The sequence below is a fragment of the Electrophorus electricus genome, chromosome 2 (genome assembly GCF_013358815.1).
Source record: "Electrophorus electricus isolate fEleEle1 chromosome 2, fEleEle1.pri, whole genome shotgun sequence".
Classification (NCBI taxonomy): domain Eukaryota; kingdom Metazoa; phylum Chordata; class Actinopteri; order Gymnotiformes; family Gymnotidae; genus Electrophorus; species Electrophorus electricus.
In genome coordinates, this window is record NC_049536.1 from 32,355,000 (window position 1) to 32,374,407 (window position 19,408).

Sequence of the window (19,408 nt, forward strand, 5' to 3'; positions counted from 1 at the left end):
ATCTATTTTAAACCTAAACATTAATAGTGCACAAAAGAAACATGCAAAACAATCCCCAACATACGAGAAAAAAAAACATTGACTGTTAACATACACCAAAGGTTAATCCTTGTTTTGGGTTTTTTGTGAACTGCTAAAAAAGTATCCATGCCTAGCACCATTCTATTCTTCCAAGGTGTGGTTTTGCATGTGTGGAGATGCCTGGATGTCCAGAGTGCTGTTAAGAGGTTCTTCTCTGTAAAAGGAGCATTTATGGTGGCGACGTGCAGGGCAGGGGTTCTCCAGCCTGTCTGCCCTCAGTGCCGCGCTCATTACACCCAATCATGTGCCCGTCTCCCGTCTGGCTTCACAGAACCCACAGTGAGGGAGGCAAATGCAGACTTCACTTCCAGGCAGATATGTTTTGTAGGATTTTTCAGTGAATAAATTAACAACAAGGACTAGTTGTTGCCTAAAGCTTAACATTAATAAAGCGCTCTGTTGTAACTATAGAGTAACGCGTTTCAGTGTAATTTTTGATTGGTTCATAATTTGCCGTATGGTTTAGAAACAGAAACGGTTGTCCTAAATCTGTCATCATTAAACGGTCATATTTTCATCATCTAGTGGCAACACTGAAATTAAACAAATGTTATAAAAAGAATTACCCACATTTGCTGTTCCACTTGTAATCGTACTCGGCTCTCTGAACCCTCCCCCCAACCTTTTATTTTTCTCAGTCTCTCTCGTACACACACACACACACACACACACACACACACACACACACCCGTGTGCTGAGAGTGTGTGAGAGCGCTGTCTTCCTGTGTGGCAGTGCGACGTGCTCCCTCCCACACCGCGAGTACGGCGAGCTCCTGAAGCTCGTGTGTACCCACGGCGACCGACACGCTCGTCGCTGTGGCGGCTTGCACTTAACGATGATCGCATGGCCTCCTCTGAAGAGTTTGGGCCCTCAGCTGCTGCCGAGCAACAGACGCAGGAAGGTAAATACAGACGCGGGGATTTCGGAAAACACTCTCGCTGTTGGAACAGAATTTACCGACTGCCGCTGAAAAGAGGCGGTGCGTGATAATTAGAGGAAGCTGAGAGAGAGAGAGAGAGAGAGAGAGAGAGAGGGGGGGGGGGGGAGATGGCCTTGGTTATAAAGATGTAACGTTTTGTCATGTCAGAGTAAATTGGATTGTGTTTGTAACTGAATTGAGAAAGAGAGAGGTGGGGAGAGAGGGAGGGAACGCGAGCAATGCATTGAGGAGCAGTGGAGCAGCTGGGAGTGAACTCTCCATGCACCAGCCACAGGATCACTTTAACAAATGCACTGAGTTCCAAATCACTTATCCTTTCATTTGGACATTTTCGCCTCATTTTCAGCCTGTGCCCTTGCAAAGGAGAGAGCTACAGCATACCAACTATAGTGACAGAGAGAAAGCAGGCAGGGGGTGGGCTAATAAAGAAGTTGATGTAACAGAATGGAAACCTATTTGTGCGTGCAAATGAGTAAGTGTGTGCGTGGGTGTGTGTGCATGTATGTGTGTGTGGGTCAGTGTTCAGATATACCGTAGAAACAAGTGTTTGTGGGTGAGGGCCAAGCCTTTGTGTGTTGGTGTTTCCTCTGCACACAGTGCTCTGACAGCTGCTCCATGTCAGAGCAGCCTGCTTTGCTCCTGGTTTGTAGCAGTGAGAGTAAATTCACTGTATGCATTATTCTTCTGCAGGCCTATATCATCCAGATCTTAGTTGTCCCTGATATTATGTGAACTAGAGGACACTCTGATAGCATGATAATCCCGTTATAATTTCTTTTTTTTTTTTTTTGTCGGTCAGTGCAGAGATAGTTGTTATTGTGTTATTAGTGTCAAAGTTTCTCTGTTCAAGTAATATTAGGATGTTGTTATATTTGAAAGGCTAATTAATTTAATCTGCATAAATGCATTTTATGTTAGTCTACTCTGCAACAAGATTTCCTGCTCTATTTCTCTCTCTCTCTGGCCTACTGGTACTGTTGTGTCTGTGTTTTCTCTTCTCTTATTGGTTGATTACATACTGGCATCAACCACTCATACAGCTGCCAATTGATGTGGCCTTGCCTGTCTGTGTTAACCATCCTAAGATCTGGCCATCCGTTCATATCAGTCATTTTAGAAAGTGCTCATCTCGGTCAAACTAGAAGTGGTGAAACAAACCTATATGAAAATGATGTATGACTCATAACAAAAGGTGGGGATGGTAGACAAAACACCAAGCTCACCTTAAATCCTCTTTCAATATTTATGGACTACAAAAATCAAAATTCACCTGACATGCATTTCGGCATACATCTTTCATGTTTGTTCATTTTTATGTGTTAAAAAATCATTTGTTACAAGATTATGTTACATGATTATGCAGCTGTTTTACTGACACATGCTAGTGACCTAGATGTTAAACTTTAGAATGATGTGGCACCAATTTCTCCTCAAATCTTAATCAGCAGATGCATTTTTACTCCTGGGACAGACAATGAGCTATAGGATCATGTTTCTGTGTTTGTTTGTGCAGTTTGTTGCTGTTCCTCTTGTGTTTTTTAAGTGCTTGTAATAAGGAGTGATTTGGCTCTGTTTAGACTCTTCCAGAAAGGATCTTTCATCGCAAATGTCAGAATAGTCTTTGTAATTAAACAAGGGCGATTTAGAAAGGCAGATCAATTCAATTAAATGAAGTGAAATTAATAAATAAACCAATAATCAGAGATTAGATTCTTATTGTTACATACATAAAATTCATAGCACACTCTAATTCTCAAAGACAAGACAGAAATTGTCCCATTTGCCATTGTGGCATACCGCTTGGTGATAAAACTGAAGTATTTTTCACATTTGTATTTACATAACAATATAAACTATATTGCTTCCTACATTATTGCTGTTAGTTGTTCCATTTAGAACTTATCTTTCTTAGAAATGTCATTGCCATGGCTACCACTTTACTGTGTCTGGCTTTAAATCATTTCAGTGCTTCATAGAGATTTTACAGGGCACAAAGATCTTAGGTGAAAGGTGCTTTTCCTCCCAATTAACCTAGCCAAAGTTTCTGATATCTCAGTGACTGGGTTGTTGTTGCTTGCCTGATACAGTTCTCATCTGGCATGTTTGTGGTGACAAAAGATGTTGCATAATGGTATAACAGCGTCCCTCGACACAAATGAACAAGGAGAGTATCTGAGGCTCAGTGTTTTACTGTTTAGGCTGTTGAACGAATATTCATTCAGAATATCATACACATAGTTGTGAGAGCTTGCTGAGAGAATGAAACAGCAGAGTTTGAGATTATTCGCATTGCAGTGTGTGTGCTTGAGGTCACATTAGAATTCAGAACAGCAGACTGAAAGTGCTGAGGCCATGGGGATATTTTAGTAGATAACAGGAAATGCTGGGTTGAGGTTTAAGGACAAGCCATCAGTTTCAGGTATAAAATGGGGGGGGGGGGACAAAAAATAGAAAATTGTTTGTGTGTGTATGTGAGAGAGAGAGAGAGAGAGAGAGAGAGAGAGAGAGAGAGCGAGAGAGAGAGCGAGAGAGAGAGAGAGCGAGAGAGAGAGAGAGAGAGAGAGAGAGAGAGAGAGAGAGAGAGAGAGAGATTTTCTGTTTTAAGTTTTCAGTTGATGCTTGTTTTGGCTGGAACCTACCCACTGTGATTTCATATCTTGAACAAAGAAAACTGATATAGCCTACATAGATAATACTCATATTTTTATATGGTGGTTTATATGGTCTGCATTCAGGTTGCTGAATTTTGAGGAACTACTCCAGTAAACTGATTTTACCTCATTAGCATTGCTTAGAGTAGCCTGTTTATATTGGTTTTCTTTTTACGTGTCCATCTTTTTTAATATATTAAACCACTCCAGGTGTATAGTACGACGTGTAGCCTTTCTTACTTTTCCTTTTGGAAACTGTTGTGTACTTGGATTTTACTTACTCTATATATTTAAAAATGTATGTTTTCACTATTTTTACTATGTAGGCGTTGCAATACATGAGCCCTCGAGTTTAAACTGGTACTTGCCTACTAAGTACAGTTGCTTAAAAGAAGCAGACAACGAATATTTTGGGCAAAACATGAATTTCCATGATTGTGTGTTTGGTTACTTCGTACTGGTAATTCAGTCCAGGCGTCTGCGATCTCCAAACCACAGCGTAGTTGATGGCCGCGCAGAGGAATGTCAAGTATGCACGCTTGAGGAAAGAAGTGGGGAAGTCGAAAGGAAATAACATAGATTATTGTATCAATGAGGTGAAAATATCGCACTTCACGTAATCTATATGGCGCACAGCCTGGAGTAAAGGTAAGCTACGTGGCGACTATCACAAACCTATTCGCCAACCACGATCCTTTCGGTGCAGATTCAGTTGTTGGTTCTTTGAGTATCCCCATGCCAGGCGGCGCGATGGTTCCTTCCATAGTGGGAGGGTTTGTTCTGTGGGGAACTCGGTGCAGATCAATGAACGGAGCTAAACAAACGGGTTGGGCAACCGAAGTTGAGCACGGTCGCGGGATATATGGTCACGGCGGATAACAGTCTCGCCTCTCGGCTGAAGAAATAAGTAAAAGTCAAATTCAGTAGTAGTTTCGACAAGCTTTCTATGTTTCATAGAATTAAATGTGCAACTTTAGTACCGTTTTGATCTCTTGGATTCTAACACAAGCAGCGAACAACAATTGACAGCGAATCATCTTTGCATCGGGAAATTTGATATTTCGATGATGATTTTTGCGAATTCTGGCAACCCATTAAGAACTACATATCGTAAACAGGTAAAAAAATCGATTTGTTGCTTAACTGTTTATGTTTGTATGTGTTGTAGCCTAGTTTAAACCGAGTTTGTCTGTTGTTGTTTTGTTTTTTTTACCGCCGAATACTCTGAACTAAATGTTTGTATTGAGTTTTCGGTGTTCATGGTAGGCCTACTAAGATTGTAACACATTACGTGAACATAAGCCCTACGCATATGCTGTGATACTTACAGAGGTCTTCATTTGGTTGCTGTAGTTTAACCCAACCTAAGTCTACAGTTTCATTTAAGATCTTCGCTGGTCGTTTGATGGATTCGATTACTTTTATTCTCAACATTTTCTTGTGGCTGTCGATGTACGTTGTGGTTTCTAAAGATAAGCGACATTTCCGTTCTAATATATGTTGTCATCGGTGTTTTAATATTGGACAACGATTCGTTCACTTAAATCAAACCTGCTTTACTACTTAGAATTGTTCATCTTTATTAGATTTAACATTTGTCTTCCTAAGAAACTGTAAGTTGTCGTTTTTCTTTATAAACCTACAATTCTTCTGTGTCAAAGCATATTTGAAAGATTTGCTTTGGCAAAAGCCAACAGCAAATAATATGAGCTATACTGTTTGAAAAACACACCTATTTTCATCCCAACATGACTTGATTAAAAGCCATTTTTGAACACACCACAAATTTGAGCCGCATACACTAGCAGCCACAGTTAGTATTCAGCTAAGGGTGGCAGGTGAAACGAGCATGAATGACCTTGTCTTATGCATGTGTCCTGTCAGAACAGAACTGCTTCTGTGGATTCAAGTGCGTTAAATAACGCCAAAAATATGGATGCCATGTTTTCAGTGCCATTCCAAATTATGAAGTCTGATTTATCAGCACATCAGCAGATTAATTGGTTGATAGAGGGGGGGGGGGGCGCAGTGAAGAGGATTATGCATATTCATAGGTGGGTTTAGCAGGGACTGGGTGAGGAGAAATGGGGATCTCTCAGGGAGAAGTCTGTTGCTGTTAGGCCAGCGCGGATATGACAAGCTATCTGAGTCTGGGGCAGACCGATAAGAGTCTAGTCTCTCCCCTCCTTACCCCCCCCCCCCCCCCCCCTCTCTTTACTCTTTCTGTTCTTTTCTTTCATGGTGGAGCTGAATACAAATCTGGAGGTAACAAACTGGCTTTGGTATTTGGCCAGGAAAGTGGACAAAAAGACAGGGGTACAAAAGTAGGCAGGGTAACACTGTCTGTCTCCTCAAAGATGCTCTTTGTCGTTTTATAACCCTAGACATTAGAACACGTCCCGGTCAAGAGAATGTCCTCTAATGAACGGTCAGATAATCTGTTCTGTTTTAGGAGGTTCACTATGAAAGGAGTGTGAATGGATGTCGTTTTTAAGATGATAACACCCCACCTTTTCCATGTTGTCATACTTACAGAAATATGTAGGTTTATGAAGTCCTATTGGACTTTTTTATGGGTTTTATGGACAGACAACCCATGAAAGACTGTTTTTGATTGTATCCCCCCATATTACTGATATGTATTAGGTTTTGTGTTTTTGGTTTTTTGGGGGTTTTTTTTGTTTTTTTTGCTGTAAATTGTTGTGTGTAGCAAATATAGCAAACGTTATATAAACTGCCTTGGTTTTGTTGTTCTTCTTTTTTTTTTTCCCTAAATATTTTTCGTCATACCTGATGCATGTTAAAATTGTCATTGGGATTTGGATTGATATATAATTAATTATGTAATTATGCAGCCTTATCACGTTACCAAAATACACTCCTGATCACATTTAGGTTTACGGCAGGACCACAGCGCGATGTTGGCTCTGGAGCTCACTATCCTCACCTGCCTCCTTACAGATGTTAATAGAATTCGGATAGAGTTAGGCCTGAACTGAGTTTCAATGTAATCATGAAAGGTACCCCCATATCAGCGTTTGAAAAAAAAAGCTTGGTTGTCTTTGAAGTCTTGCCAGTGAGTTTTAGGAGCTTTCCTTCTTGTGTACGTCTCAAGGTCCTGTCCACTTTTGTGACCTCGTAGCCTCTGTGCAGCTGTTTTCAGCTGTACTCTGGGGGGCTGCTGGGATGGACGAGTTGTTTGAATGGCCGCTGCCATAAATGTGCTCTTTGTGCAGAGACCTTTAGTGGAATGATATTTTGTTCAGCATTACTTGATATCACTGAGCTGAGCCGTGGCTTTCAGCACCCTGCAATCTCAGCCTTATGCAGTAGTGCTTTAATGCACCTATTCCGTATGTATCAGATTTTAAAGATGCATTTGACATTCGTTCAGTGATATAAAATTGAGAAATTCTTGCTTTTGAAAAAAGATTGCTTGGTTTTCAGAAACAGAGGCTAAGTTGCAGAGCCTTTATGTGATCGAGTGAACGTGATGACGCAAGTATAAGGTACAATTAACTGGAATGGGGCCATAGTCTCACACTCTCCAAGAAAGACTGAAAGTCAAACCAGCTCAAGTAGATTGGCATATAAGTGATATAATAATCTGCTATAGCAGTACCTGTGTAATGCCACGTTACGCTCTAATGAGGCCCGTCGCCGCACGCTCGTCTCGCTAGGGGACCCAGAATGGAGCAAGGAAGCGGTCGGATTCTAGAAGGAAATGCCTGCAGATTTTAGCTTTCAGCTGAAGATTAATGTCTGGATCCCAAACATTTGGAAAAGAGGCATAAACAAGACATTCCTGAGTGCAGAGTGAGCTACAGCACGTCGGCCAGAATTGTGGAAATAATGAGTGTGATATTAAAGCTTGTGGTATACTGATCCCAGAGAAGCCTTTGGAGTAATCTAGGTAGGGGGTGTGTTCCTTCAGTTTACCTTTCCTATATTTTTCTGTATGATTTATGCAATATGATCATTTGAGTAGTGATTGCCTGATCTGGAGAGTGAACCTAAGCAAAGCGACCAGTGGAGTCATTGCGTAGTCAGCCATTCAGACAGAAAGTGTAGGGAGAGATCATCACTCATAATGAATTAGTAAATTAAGTTGGTTTATATTGGTTTTCATCACTTTGCTAGGTCATACAGGCGGTGGGAGTTTTGCTGATCTGGTGTACTGCCCATGAATGGTTTTGATATAGCTACATTTTCTAAATATTAAATGTCACAGGTTCAGATGTCTTTTTAACCATTGTTTTTACCCAGTTGTTCTGTGAGTACTCAAACAAGGAAGCATTTTAGTCTTTTTTCTACTAGTAGCTGATGTGGGAAGATGGTGCAACCCCCCCACCCCCAAAAAAAGAATTTTAAGGGATCCTGTCCAACTATCTATTCTGAAAACTTTATAGATGATAAGTAATGAGCAGAGAAGTGCAGTCAACTGTTGCCAGAACCAACTAGCTATTTGTGAAATGATTGTCCCAGCCAAGAAATCAAGTGCTGGCTTTCCCGGCCAATCACATGCTAGAATGGCGTGGCCAAAAACAAGGCTAAATGTGCCCGGCTTCAGACGCTGAGAGCAGAATGTGCTGCCAGTACTGCACTTCTGTAGCGAGGTTGTTCCATCCTCCTGGAAAACTTGTAATCTCATCATCGCTGCTAGCGTGCATTCGCAGAACAGTCGATGGGGGTAAAATTAAAGGAGAACACTCAGGATGCCGGTCCACGGTGCAAGTCCAGGACCTATCTTGTTTCGAGTAGTCAAAGAGCAAGTGTTAAGTTGCAGAGGCGAAGAGCCGCGTGAACGCTGGAAAGACGATCTTCGCTCTCTGGAGCACACCACAGGCGGCGATTGCTCAACACTGTCACTGCTTCATTCTTTGGATGCCAAACTGCTTCCTCTTTCTTGTGACTCCCCTGAAAAATATGGAAGGGGGGCTGAGTGGGTGAAAAGGCACGCAATCAGAGTGTAACAGAGGGAGCACTTGAGGAGGAAAAGCTCCACAGCTAGGGACATCTGTGTCAATGCAAACAGGACGGAAGTGATTGGCTCTGCCACACAAGAGCTCTTTTACTACATGAAGAATAGGGCCATCTAACTGACTCAGTCCAAGCCTGTCCAAATATCCCCCAAGATTTCCCCTGGTATGTATGAGCTCTGAATACAGAATGTGTTTCCGATTAAAGGTTGACGAAGGGTTGATATTCATAATGCACATTGCTCATATATTTTATGTGCATGGCACATATATGAATGGTTGTCTGCAGAATAGGTATGAGTGTGGAAATTTTTTTTAAGCGACGTTTCTCATTACCCTGCCTTTTACGCAAGTGGTTGTATTTTATTTGTATATTTTTGTATTTTGTATTAAATTCTTATATATATATATTTTTTAAAGCTAGAATAGTATATTTTATTTATGCTTTGTAGTCAAGTGATTTTGAGTTACTAATGCTAAAATGCACGTGTTGTTGTTGTTTTTTTTTGTTTTTTTTTTTTAAGTTTTGCAGACCTAAAATAAAACACAAAGTGCTTTGGTCTTTTGCCTTATGCTGGTATGCTTACACACACACACACACCCAGCAGGGATTGACACCATGTTGTCATGCTCTTCCCATTGCTTGCTTTTCATTCCCAGACATGCCTCTCTGGCTGGACTGCATGTGAGGTCCTTGGCATGCAAGTGGTTTCCTGTCTGTGCGTTTATGCATTCGTGTGCGCGCGCACGCGCGCGTGTGTGTGTGTGTGTGTGTGTGTGTGAGACAGAGAGAGAGAGATTGAGAGAGATTGTATAAGTATGGAGCTGTGGACCTGTCGGTTTCTGGTAGGCATGCTGGTAGTATCTCCCCCACACTCACACACTTTGCCTACATTGAACCTTTTTAGATCATTGCCAAGGACATTGTGCGAAAGAACAAGGAATACTACAAGTAAGAGAATGTATATCCCAAAGAAACGCACTTTGGCTTGGAGTGTGTAGTCCACTTCCTTTCTTTCTTTTTCTGTGGGCAGTCTAGGCTGTGTGCTCCAGTGCACCTGTTTTCTACTGAGAGGGGAGGGAACACTTCAGAACAGGCATGAAGCACAGTAAAGATGGATGACAGTAACGCTCTAAGCTGACAGCGTGCAGTCAGTGCCTTTCCAGACTGGGAAGAAGGGCCCTGTGTACAGCAGGCTACTTGCAGCTTTTAGACTTCCTAGAAGCTTTTTTTTTTTTTCTTTTCGTTATCCAGAATAATATGCATGTCTCTCTGTGAGACGCTAGGAAGGAAGTAGTACCCTGCGTTTGTGTGAGAGGTAGTCAGACTGACCAAGCTGTGTGGCTTCCTTCATGCTGGCCCAGGAACTTTTAGTGCTAGTGGGTGTGTATAAACATTACTGCAGTGCAGCGTCCCGGGTTCCTGCATCAGGCATCTCCAAGTAAGGGATGCGCTCTAGCATCTGCCCAGCCCTGTCCTCATTAGCATGCAGCAGCAGGCAGAAACCGCTCCTTCTACACTGAGTTTGATCAATTAATCTCCAAAGTAGCCTTTCAGACCAGGTTTCATCTCTCCTCCTTAATCCGTGTAATGAATGCTGCGGCAGAGTGCAGGATTAGCCAGACGCTTTAGCTCTTTGCAGCCCACAAGCTGCTTTTGTTTATCCAGTGTTTATGGAATGACTGTCGACGGTCCCGGGAGTCATCCTCACACTTGCCACATTGTGTTCAAATAAAAAAAAATTCTTGCCTCTTTCATTCTCTCCGCCAGATCTAAAGGCCCACGTTTACCTTTCACGCCCTCGGGTTACGTTGTGTCCTCCCGCTGACCCTGTTTGTTGTTCTATCACTTTTGGCAGCCCCCTGTTGGCCCCTCGTCCCAGCCCATGGCCCCGCCCAGTCCCGGAACCAACAGCAGCACCAATCAGAGCAGCAGTAGCAGCAGCACGGCAGGCTGGGAGCAGCTCAGCAAAACCAACCTGTACATCCGGGGGCTGCCCCCAGCAACCACAGACCATGACCTGGTCAAGCTCTGCCAGCCGTGAGTACTCCACTTCCTCTCATTAGTGCCGTTATTGATCTGCTATTGATCCCTTATTGACCCATTTAATCTCCTCCTCCTTTCCTGATCTGAGTAACTGGGAGATTGGGGGTGGGTGAGCTTGGACTGAAATTGTAGTTCCATTTATAGAGGATAATGCTTTGAAAGGCTTTCATGTTTACTGGGGTAGATGAAGACATGGGAGAGGAGCCTCCTGCAGTTCGGAATGACTGGCTGTGACTCATTAATCCCAGTCGAACTCGGAGAGGAAAGTGCTTCTCTGAAACGGAGATCGATTACGGCTTGAGGAGGGAATATGGCCTCAAATACACAAACATCAATCTCATGCATCAGCACGGCTTCAGTCACCACACACTGGGTTTCCTACATGGGTATAATCAGTTCATCTGCAGTGCACAGGTTGTTGTTTTTGTTTTTTGTATTTTGATTACTTCTCCTGTAGTTGTAAGACTAATCATAAGATGACACCGGCATTATGACCAAGAATCACAAGTCACCAGGTTTTATGGTGTTCCAGGAGGTGTCAACACGCGCAGCAGCAGAGTTCGTTGTTGTAGAAGTGAATAAGCATACAACGTTGGAGAATGCACGATTGTATACCAGGGCCTTTTGTTGAAGTACGTGAGCGCTATTTGTAGACCTCTGCTCTCGGCATTATGGCTGTACTTGTGTAACATAATCACAGTCCGTTTCCCTCGGTAACAGAGTGAAGAGGTTTAGCGAGCCCTGTGCTACAGACATGCCTCTTCGTTTCGGAGGTCTGCGCTGGGAGGAATACGATGAATAAATGATAGGATCCTAATGCCTGTCAGGTTGTGGGCTGGTTTGAAATGGTTTTAGGAGATGGAGCAGAATACACTCAACCAGGAGTCGGAGTGCTGCAGTGAAAGAACAGGCCTAAGAAAAGCTAATAGGCCACTGACTGCCATTACACAAGGCTGCCATCACTGCCATTGCACAAGGGGGGTGGGGCAGTGTGACAGGAATTCTGCATTTTAACCTGAAATGAAAAATGACACTAAGAACTGCAAGGGTGTGTGGGAGATCTGTAGTGACTGGCAGTTAATTTGGGCAAAGGACCACCAACTTCACCAAAGACCAGACAGTCTGCTCTCATCATGGCCAATCTCTGTGGTGACCGGTCAGGTGACTTTGAAATCTCATTTTCCCTCTGTCAGCCAACTTTTCCTTCCATACATGCATGCACGCACAGACTGCGAGATGCCGACCACGCGGTGCACTCGGCCCCTTTCTTCCTCTACGGCTCCCCTGCAGCGTTTGCTAAGGAAGACAAACCGGGGCAATTTCTGTTCCTGCATCATTTCCACATCATGGAGAAAGTGAAGCGTCCCTCTTGGTGGAGTGTAATTGCGTAGCCAAATGTTTCGGTTATGGCTCACAAAGCACGGCATGTCGGCGCTTTTGAACCAATAAAGTTGAGACGATAAAAGAAGTCTAATGGGTGGAGACCGCGTTCGCCATCTCAGAATAGAATGCCGCCAGAGTACACTTGCTTCTCTGAGCCTTTAGCTGCGGCCTTTTAAGGTAGTGGATTAGTTGGGGGGGTGCAGGCCGAGAGTGTGATCTCCTAACCTTCAGCTGTGTTTAGCTTAATCCTGGCATGGCAGTGAAAACGATTTGCCTTTTTGACAGTTCGCCCTCTGCCTACCTTTTCCCAGGCGGGATAGAGACAATGTTCTTAGAATTTCATAGGTTATTGTATATTTGGGGTCAATTGGAATAGTTGTGAAAAGTTTGAACCCATCGGGGTTCTCAGGATTTCGGTATGAATGGCTCATAACATTTGATCTGATCTTTGTAGTCATAATAATAAAGTTAAAGACACACATGGAATTTGCTGTCTTTATTGACCAAAACACATTATTAAAAAAAGTATGTGAACAGTTATTGAGCTTTCTCAATTTTGTGTTCATTTTGGTGCTGTAGTTGGAAGGTATTTTGGCCCACTAGTCTAAACAAAACTTTCGGTTCACATGTATTTTTGGAATGTCTGGCTGAAACAGCCTGGTCCACATCACACCGCAGTATTTTAACCGGACTCTGTCAGGACTTTTAACTCTTAAAATATGGACTTTTTTCCAGCCTCTCTGTTGCTGATTTCCTCTTCTGATCGTTGCCATATTGCATGACCTAGCGTCTTTGGATTCATCAGTCATATCCAGGTGCCGTGGCGTTCTGTAGAATTTGCTGATGCTTCCTGGAATCCAATGCTCCCTTACTGAATGCAAGTTGTCCAGCTCCTGCAACCATAAAGCTGTCCCACACCATTATACACCCACCACCATGCTTCACAGACAGGCAGAGGTGTTGGTGTGACGGTATGCAGTGTTGTTTTTGTTTTCACCAAATTTAATGCTGTGTACTTTTTGCCAAAAAGGTTCAACTTTTTGTCTCATAGCACACTGATCCAGCCAGGTGTTTTTTTGTTTGTTTGTTTTTTGTTTTTTGTTGTTGTTTTTTTATACGGGTGAAGGAGAAAAGCCTTAGGTGACTCTAAGCATCTGTAAACCACACTGTCATATGAAACTGAGATTGGCGAGAGCCTCACACGTATGCAGATTAAAGTAGACTGTTATCGACCACAATGGCGACGTGGAAGAAATGGAAACATTTCAAAATGTTACATTTATATATAAAAGGCAGATATAAGCTTGAGGTGGTGGTACACGGGATGTACAGACTTGTTCTCGGCTCGTTCAGTATCCTCGGTATTCTCAAATAGCTTATGGAAAGAAATTGTGTATGTTGTATTCATTATCCCAAGTATCCCATTATCCCAATTGCTGAATTAAGGGAAAGTGACTCAAATAAGTAATTTTTCCATAAACTACTGCAGTGAACACAGAGTGTGATTCAAAGCCGTGATCCAGTTATTTGACCTACATAACCTTTTGGTTGTAAGATTTATGACTCTTTAGTTTCTCAGTCCTGTAGGGCTTTTTTTTTTTTTTTTTGAGAATTGCTGTCCCAGCTAGAAGGGGGCTCATTCATGAGCAACATCACACGGTTCGGAGCATGGCTCCCCGCCTCGCAGGCTCTAATGGGCCGCCGTGCGGCCCAGAGCCGTGCCGACACCAAATCAATAAGAGCACGTTGAATGGTAACGTGAGCCCTGATTAGGCAGAGTAATGGGATGAATGCAAGGCTGTGATGGCAGTTGCATCCCTGGCATGGACGACACCCTATATCTCCTTACCCTAGTCCACGCCGGCCCGTGCAAGCGCTAATGGATTCGCAGTGGAAGCGAACGGAGAGGGTTCGTCTCTGGTGGCCCACTCGTTTCACTGTAAAGCGGAGCGGGAAGCCCGCAAACCCCGTTTTGGAGAAACACGAAGGTCTTCGGAGAGATTTATGAATGGCATTCTCCGGCCCCGCATCCCCCGCCAGCCTCCTGTGCCCTTGAACACAGCAGGCTGATCCGCTCGCCTTTCCTGCCCCCTGGACCCCGCCCACTTTTCCAATGGCAGTGCCGGCATTCCGATCTGGACGAGAATCCTCTAATGATTCATTTTTGTGCGAGGTGGAGGAAGCCCCTTGTCCTGCTGGCTCCAGATCCAACAGATGAGAGCAGGAAGTCACGGGTGCCCAGGGAGAGAAGGCCGGCGCAGGCTTTAAGGGTCATCCTCCATGACTGGACCCCAGATCTCGTAATGGTTTTAGTGCTTCAGTATTAATTGCCCTGCCTCCACCCCGCATTTCCTGTCGTGCTGAAGTGATGGGTTAGGTACAATCTGCTACAAGAAGGACACAAGGCCAAGTCTTCTTTTAAGGAATGTCTGTTTCGCTTTCTCCTGGAAAAGGTCAGAGGTCAGATGTCCTTTTATGTGTCTTGCTGCGTCCTGCCGTGCTGTGGACAACTTCCCCTTCTCCATCCCTCCTTCAACTCTGCCCTTTCTGTGGTTACACTTACAGCTCTGCTCTGTTTCCCCCCACCCCAGTAAACCTGCTCCTTCCAAAATTGGTTGTAACTGTATTTCAGGGGCAAGGAATCAGCAAGGAACCAAAGGACCTCTCATGAGACTAACCTTCTAAGCATTCCTCTTTCTCCCTTTTTTGGCCTACGTTAACTCCAAACAACTGCCTTTGAATGAATTGTAGCTGTTCACACAAAAGTCCAGCTAATGTTCTGCTAAGGTCCAGCACGGGGCATACGGTCGACGTTTCTACCACACACGTGCGCTTCCACAAATGCTTGGAGGTTAACACCCCAGACATCCTGGCCAGGAAAAAAAAAAACGGTTTTCCCTGGGAACGACCTGGAGGACCCCCCATCCTAAGTTTAAAACAGCCTTACTATAGCGGGGTAATGGCTTGGGAAGATCAAACGCTGGCGCGCAACAGCCAAGGACCGCCATCTGGGAGTGCTTCGCCTTGTTTTTGTTCCCCTGCCGCCATCTTGTTTGCGCTCGTTGTGTGGCCACCTGGTTTGTTCTGGGAAACACTCACCGCTGCTCTGGGTATTTTGGGTTCAGTGTCGGGCTCATTTGCCCCAGTGGACAGCTTCAGTGACACTGCTTTGATGCATTTCCTGTTTGTGGACCCTGCTGTGTGTCCACCCCCCACTTGCACATGTGGCACTGGCCAGGAAATGTGCTTTTAAATTAGATTATTTAGAGTTTGTGGGGTGAAAGGAAATGCATTTTGGTTCGTATGTACTCGTTTTAAGAGAATGCAGTGCTGGAGTTAAATTTATTGTTCTTGCCCGCATGTCTCTTTTCTGAAGGTCAGGATCGTGTCTTCAGCCCAGATCATTTTCGTGTGGTACGTATTCACGTTCGGAGTCGAACGGAGCGCTCCGTTTGGGAACACTTCAGCCTGAATACAACTTCCTATGGCTCATGTTTGGGAGGTGATGTCATAAAGGCTTGTGCAAGCTGTGTTATTTCTGTGTGTACGTGCGTGCGACTTGCGCGTGTGTGCGCGGGGGTGGGGGTGGGGGTGGGGGTGGGTGGGTGGAGAATGCTGTAAAACAGACTCCAGCTGTCTGCTGTTTTAATCCATCCACCAATGCTGCCTCCTTTTGTTCTTTTTGCAGTTATGGCAAAATTGTGTCAACGAAAGCTATCCTGGATAAGACTACAAACAAATGCAAAGGTGTGTATCTTTCGCCATGGAGTCCCACTGCAAGTGTATTTTCTGCTCTCTTACTGCTCCAGACAGTAAAGATTTCTGAGTGTCAGACTCATATATTCAAGTGTTTCACATTCATAATATACTGTGCTATTAATAGTTTAAAGCGTTCTAATTTGATTTCAAAGTAATATTCTGAGGTAATAAAGTGTGTAATAAAGTGAAATGACTCTGATGTCTGACTTTTATTTTGTAGGATCAAACAGCATTTTGGTCTTTACTGTCCTTTTCCATGAGTAATACAGATTCCAGTGTGTGTGTTTCTGAACAGAGAACATATGCGTAATACCGAGTGTGTGTGTGTGTGTGTTTGTGTAGGACTGCATGACTATGCCTGTCATTGTCTTGCTGTGTGGCGCTGGGTGGATCAGGAAACAGATAGCCCTGCCCGTAGGCTGTGGCGGGGTGGGGCGGGGCGGGGTGTCCCCTGTCCTAGCGCCTTGATCTCCGCGCTGTTGTTTCTGCTCTGCCTATGCCGGCTGGGTCAAGCCCTTGGGGCGGTTCCAAGGTGGCTGTAATGCTAGAGGGATGGGAGGGGGAGGCTTAGCCCAGGGTCTGGCTCTGTTCCTGGCCTTGGCACCTCGGGGACCTGGCAGCTCTCAGCATCCAGCCATGGTGCTGTGGATTATTTATATGCTGAGTAATCTCAGCCTCCTTGAGAAGACTGACGGGTGTGTGTGTGTGTGTGTGTGTGTGTGTGTGTGTGTGTGTGTGTGTGTGTGTGTGTGTGTGTGTGTGTGTGTGTGTGTGTGTGTGTGTGTGTGTGTGTGTGTGTGTGAGAGAGAGGGAGAGTCATGCATGGGCTGTAATTGTATCTCTGTGTGCTCAGAAGCCGCTGCCAACGAATTGCTTACATCTCAGTTAGTAGCTCAGCAGCTCTTCGTAGTACAAAAAGCAGTTTAAACTGAGACTGCACAGACAGCACAAGTCTGCGGAGCCTGGCCATGTCCAAACGTGCGCTGCGCCCAACCCTCAGTACCAACCCCGTTAAGCCCCCAAACACTTTCACTTTTCTGTTCAAAGTAGTTTGCAGGCACTGATGGCCTGGCCTACTATCGAAACAACATCTCTGAGAAGAAAACGGCTCAGATAGCGTCCTATAAGTGCACCGAGGGAAAGGAAGCCTCGGGTGTGGTGACGCTTTCGTAAGCGTGTAGAGCATCTCGGGGCCCAGCTCATCACGTCCATGCGTGGGCAGTCGGGCGCCACCCCTGCCTGAGCCCTCGGGCCTGTCATCGTTTGCGGTCGGACCCGTTTGCCGGGTAAACATAGCTGCCGCCAGTGTGAAAGCGCCAGCAGCAGGGTCAGGAACGCGAGCAGCCAGTCATGGGCCAGCCTGCGTGTTTATCTGCTGCGCTGTGCCCCTTTCCCCACTACACGCTCCCTGATTAACTCAGCTCCACGAAACCGTGCTAGGAAACCTGCAGCGAATCAGCCCACAGAATTGTTCAGAGCAGGAGCATACGTGGGATTCCTCGGGAGCACTTCTTTTTGGGCCTGGCAAGAGTCTCCGAAGAGACAAAAAGGCATAGAATGTTTTTCCATCTTTACTCTTGTTGTGCGCGCCAGGACCAAAGGCTTCTGTTTAGGATCTGCATGGAACAGCAAGTTCAGGCAAGGAGAGGAAAGAAGCAAGCTTAATGGAAGTCTGTGCTGTGTCCTCTTAGGTTACGGCTTTGTGGACTTTGACAGCCCTGCTGCAGCACAGAAAGCCGTCAATGCCCTAAAAACCAGCGGCGTGCAGGCCCAGATGGCGAAGGTAAGAATACACCTGTTATTACCCCCTCCCCTCTCCTCTCTCTCTCTCTCTCCCCCCCCCCCCCCCTCCCCCCCCCCCCCCTCAAAATCATGACTTTTATTACTTTCTTTTGATGTGTGTCTCGGTCGTGGGTTGGACCTGCATGTTATTTAAATACCTTAAAGTCAGGGCTTTGAATTCAGAGGATTAATTCAATTTGTCTTGTAGAATGAATGAGCAATTGTGAGTCAGTGAATGGGCAAATTGTAACCATGGAATTCATTTCCTGCACTGTCTGAAGTAGAAGCAGGCAAAGCCCAGTTAGATCATGGCATTTGTCATGTGAGTGTTCACATCTCTGGGTTTGATTTTATGCTAGTTCAGGTGCTTTATTTTAAACTTTGGTGAGCCAAACTCTGTGTGTGTGTGTGTGTGTGTGTGTGTGTGTGTGTGTGTGTGTGTGTGTGTGTGTGTGTGTGTGTGTGTGTGTGTGTGTGTGTGTGTGTGTGTGTGTGTGTGTGTGTGTGTGTGTGTGTGTGTGTGGTTAGTTCCTATATACGTCCAGGTATATATAACACTGACTTGCCAGTAAAGGGTGTGTGTGGGCGTATCTGTACAGTGAGGAGTGAGAGTACAAAGATCATGTGATGGTAGTGGGGTGACACAACCCAGTGGAAATCCTCCCTGGGGATCCACATCTCCCCCCTCAGTCTGCTGTCTCTCTCCATCTTACACATGTGTGTGCACAAACACACATACAAATACATTAACGCACTCATGCGGAAATGCACACAGGAGCCTCTGTGTCCTTCTGACGAGGCTCTTCACTCTCCACAAAGTGCAGACTGTTTGAGACGCACCCAGCTTTGGCACCAACATAAAACTACCATCCTGTAATCTTACTGGTTCCACATGGACACTTAGGTGTGGGCTACTAGTGGCACTTGAAAGCCACATCTGAGAAAATCGGAGCAGGACAGCAACTCTTTTCATTGTGTCAGATTCTTCATCACCTTCATCACAGCCCTCCCCATGCAGGACTCTCTATTCATTCCTAAAGAGAAGTCACAGTGGTCTGAGCATGAAAAGGGATCAGAGAGAGAGGAAGAGGGAGTAGAGAGAGAGAGAGAGAGAGAGAAAGAGAGAGAGAGAGATATAATCAGAGGGATTAAGCATGGTGAAGGGATTTGCAGCTGGGCAGGCTTTCCTGTTGGAAAATTTCACCTCTGCTATTCTGGGCTTCTGTGTTTAGAGTATGTGTCTGTATATAAGAGAAGTGTATTCATATGTGTGTGTGTGTGTGTGTGTGTGTGTGTGTGTGTGTGTGTGTGTGTGTGTGTGTGTGTGTGTGTGTGTGTACGTATGTACATGTAGCTATCTGTGTGTCTGGATATGCTTGCTGTTAACCTGCTGCAGATGGACTCTCCTCTGAAGTGTGTAAAATTGAGCAGCGCACTGCTCGCACTTTTACATTGCTCAGTCACAGCAAAGGAAGTAAATAATTGGAGGGAGTCATGGTAACAGGCCCACAGACGCTGTGGCAACCGGGCCCTATCAAAGACTCTATAGGCATGTACGAGCCACTGGACATGCCCCTCTGAACCCTTTACATTTTCAATTAGAGGACGACTGTGGGAGACTAAACGGGCGACGCTAAGCCCGGCTTTTTTTGCCAGACTGAGCTCGTTTGGAAGTCAAAATCTCCATTTAACTTTTCTTCTAAGGTGTTTTTTTTGTCTAAGGTAGGTCATCCCTTTTTTTTTTTTTTTTTTTTTCTTTTTCCCAAAAGCTGTTTTGAGTCATTT

At 44.7% G+C, this 19,408-nt stretch overlaps 1 protein-coding gene across 4 annotated transcripts in view; it reads left to right on the forward strand.

The window, feature by feature from the left end:
• The window catches only part of LOC113577522 (RNA-binding motif, single-stranded-interacting protein 1), a 33,811-nt gene that overhangs the window by 4,347 nt on the left and 10,056 nt on the right, over positions 1-19,408 (forward strand). For 2 of the 4 annotated variants that reach the window (XM_027010212.2, XM_027010215.2), the window contains exons 2-4: positions 10,512-10,693; positions 15,771-15,829; positions 17,533-17,624. In XM_027010212.2, the coding sequence (XP_026866013.1) occupies positions 10,512-10,693; positions 15,771-15,829; positions 17,533-17,624 (333 nt within the window). Of the gene's footprint in view, positions 1-807; positions 984-4,447; positions 4,792-10,511; positions 10,694-15,770; positions 15,830-17,532; positions 17,625-19,408 lie in introns of those variants that run through there. The other 2 variants (XM_027010213.2, XM_027010216.2) reach the window with 2 other exon arrangements.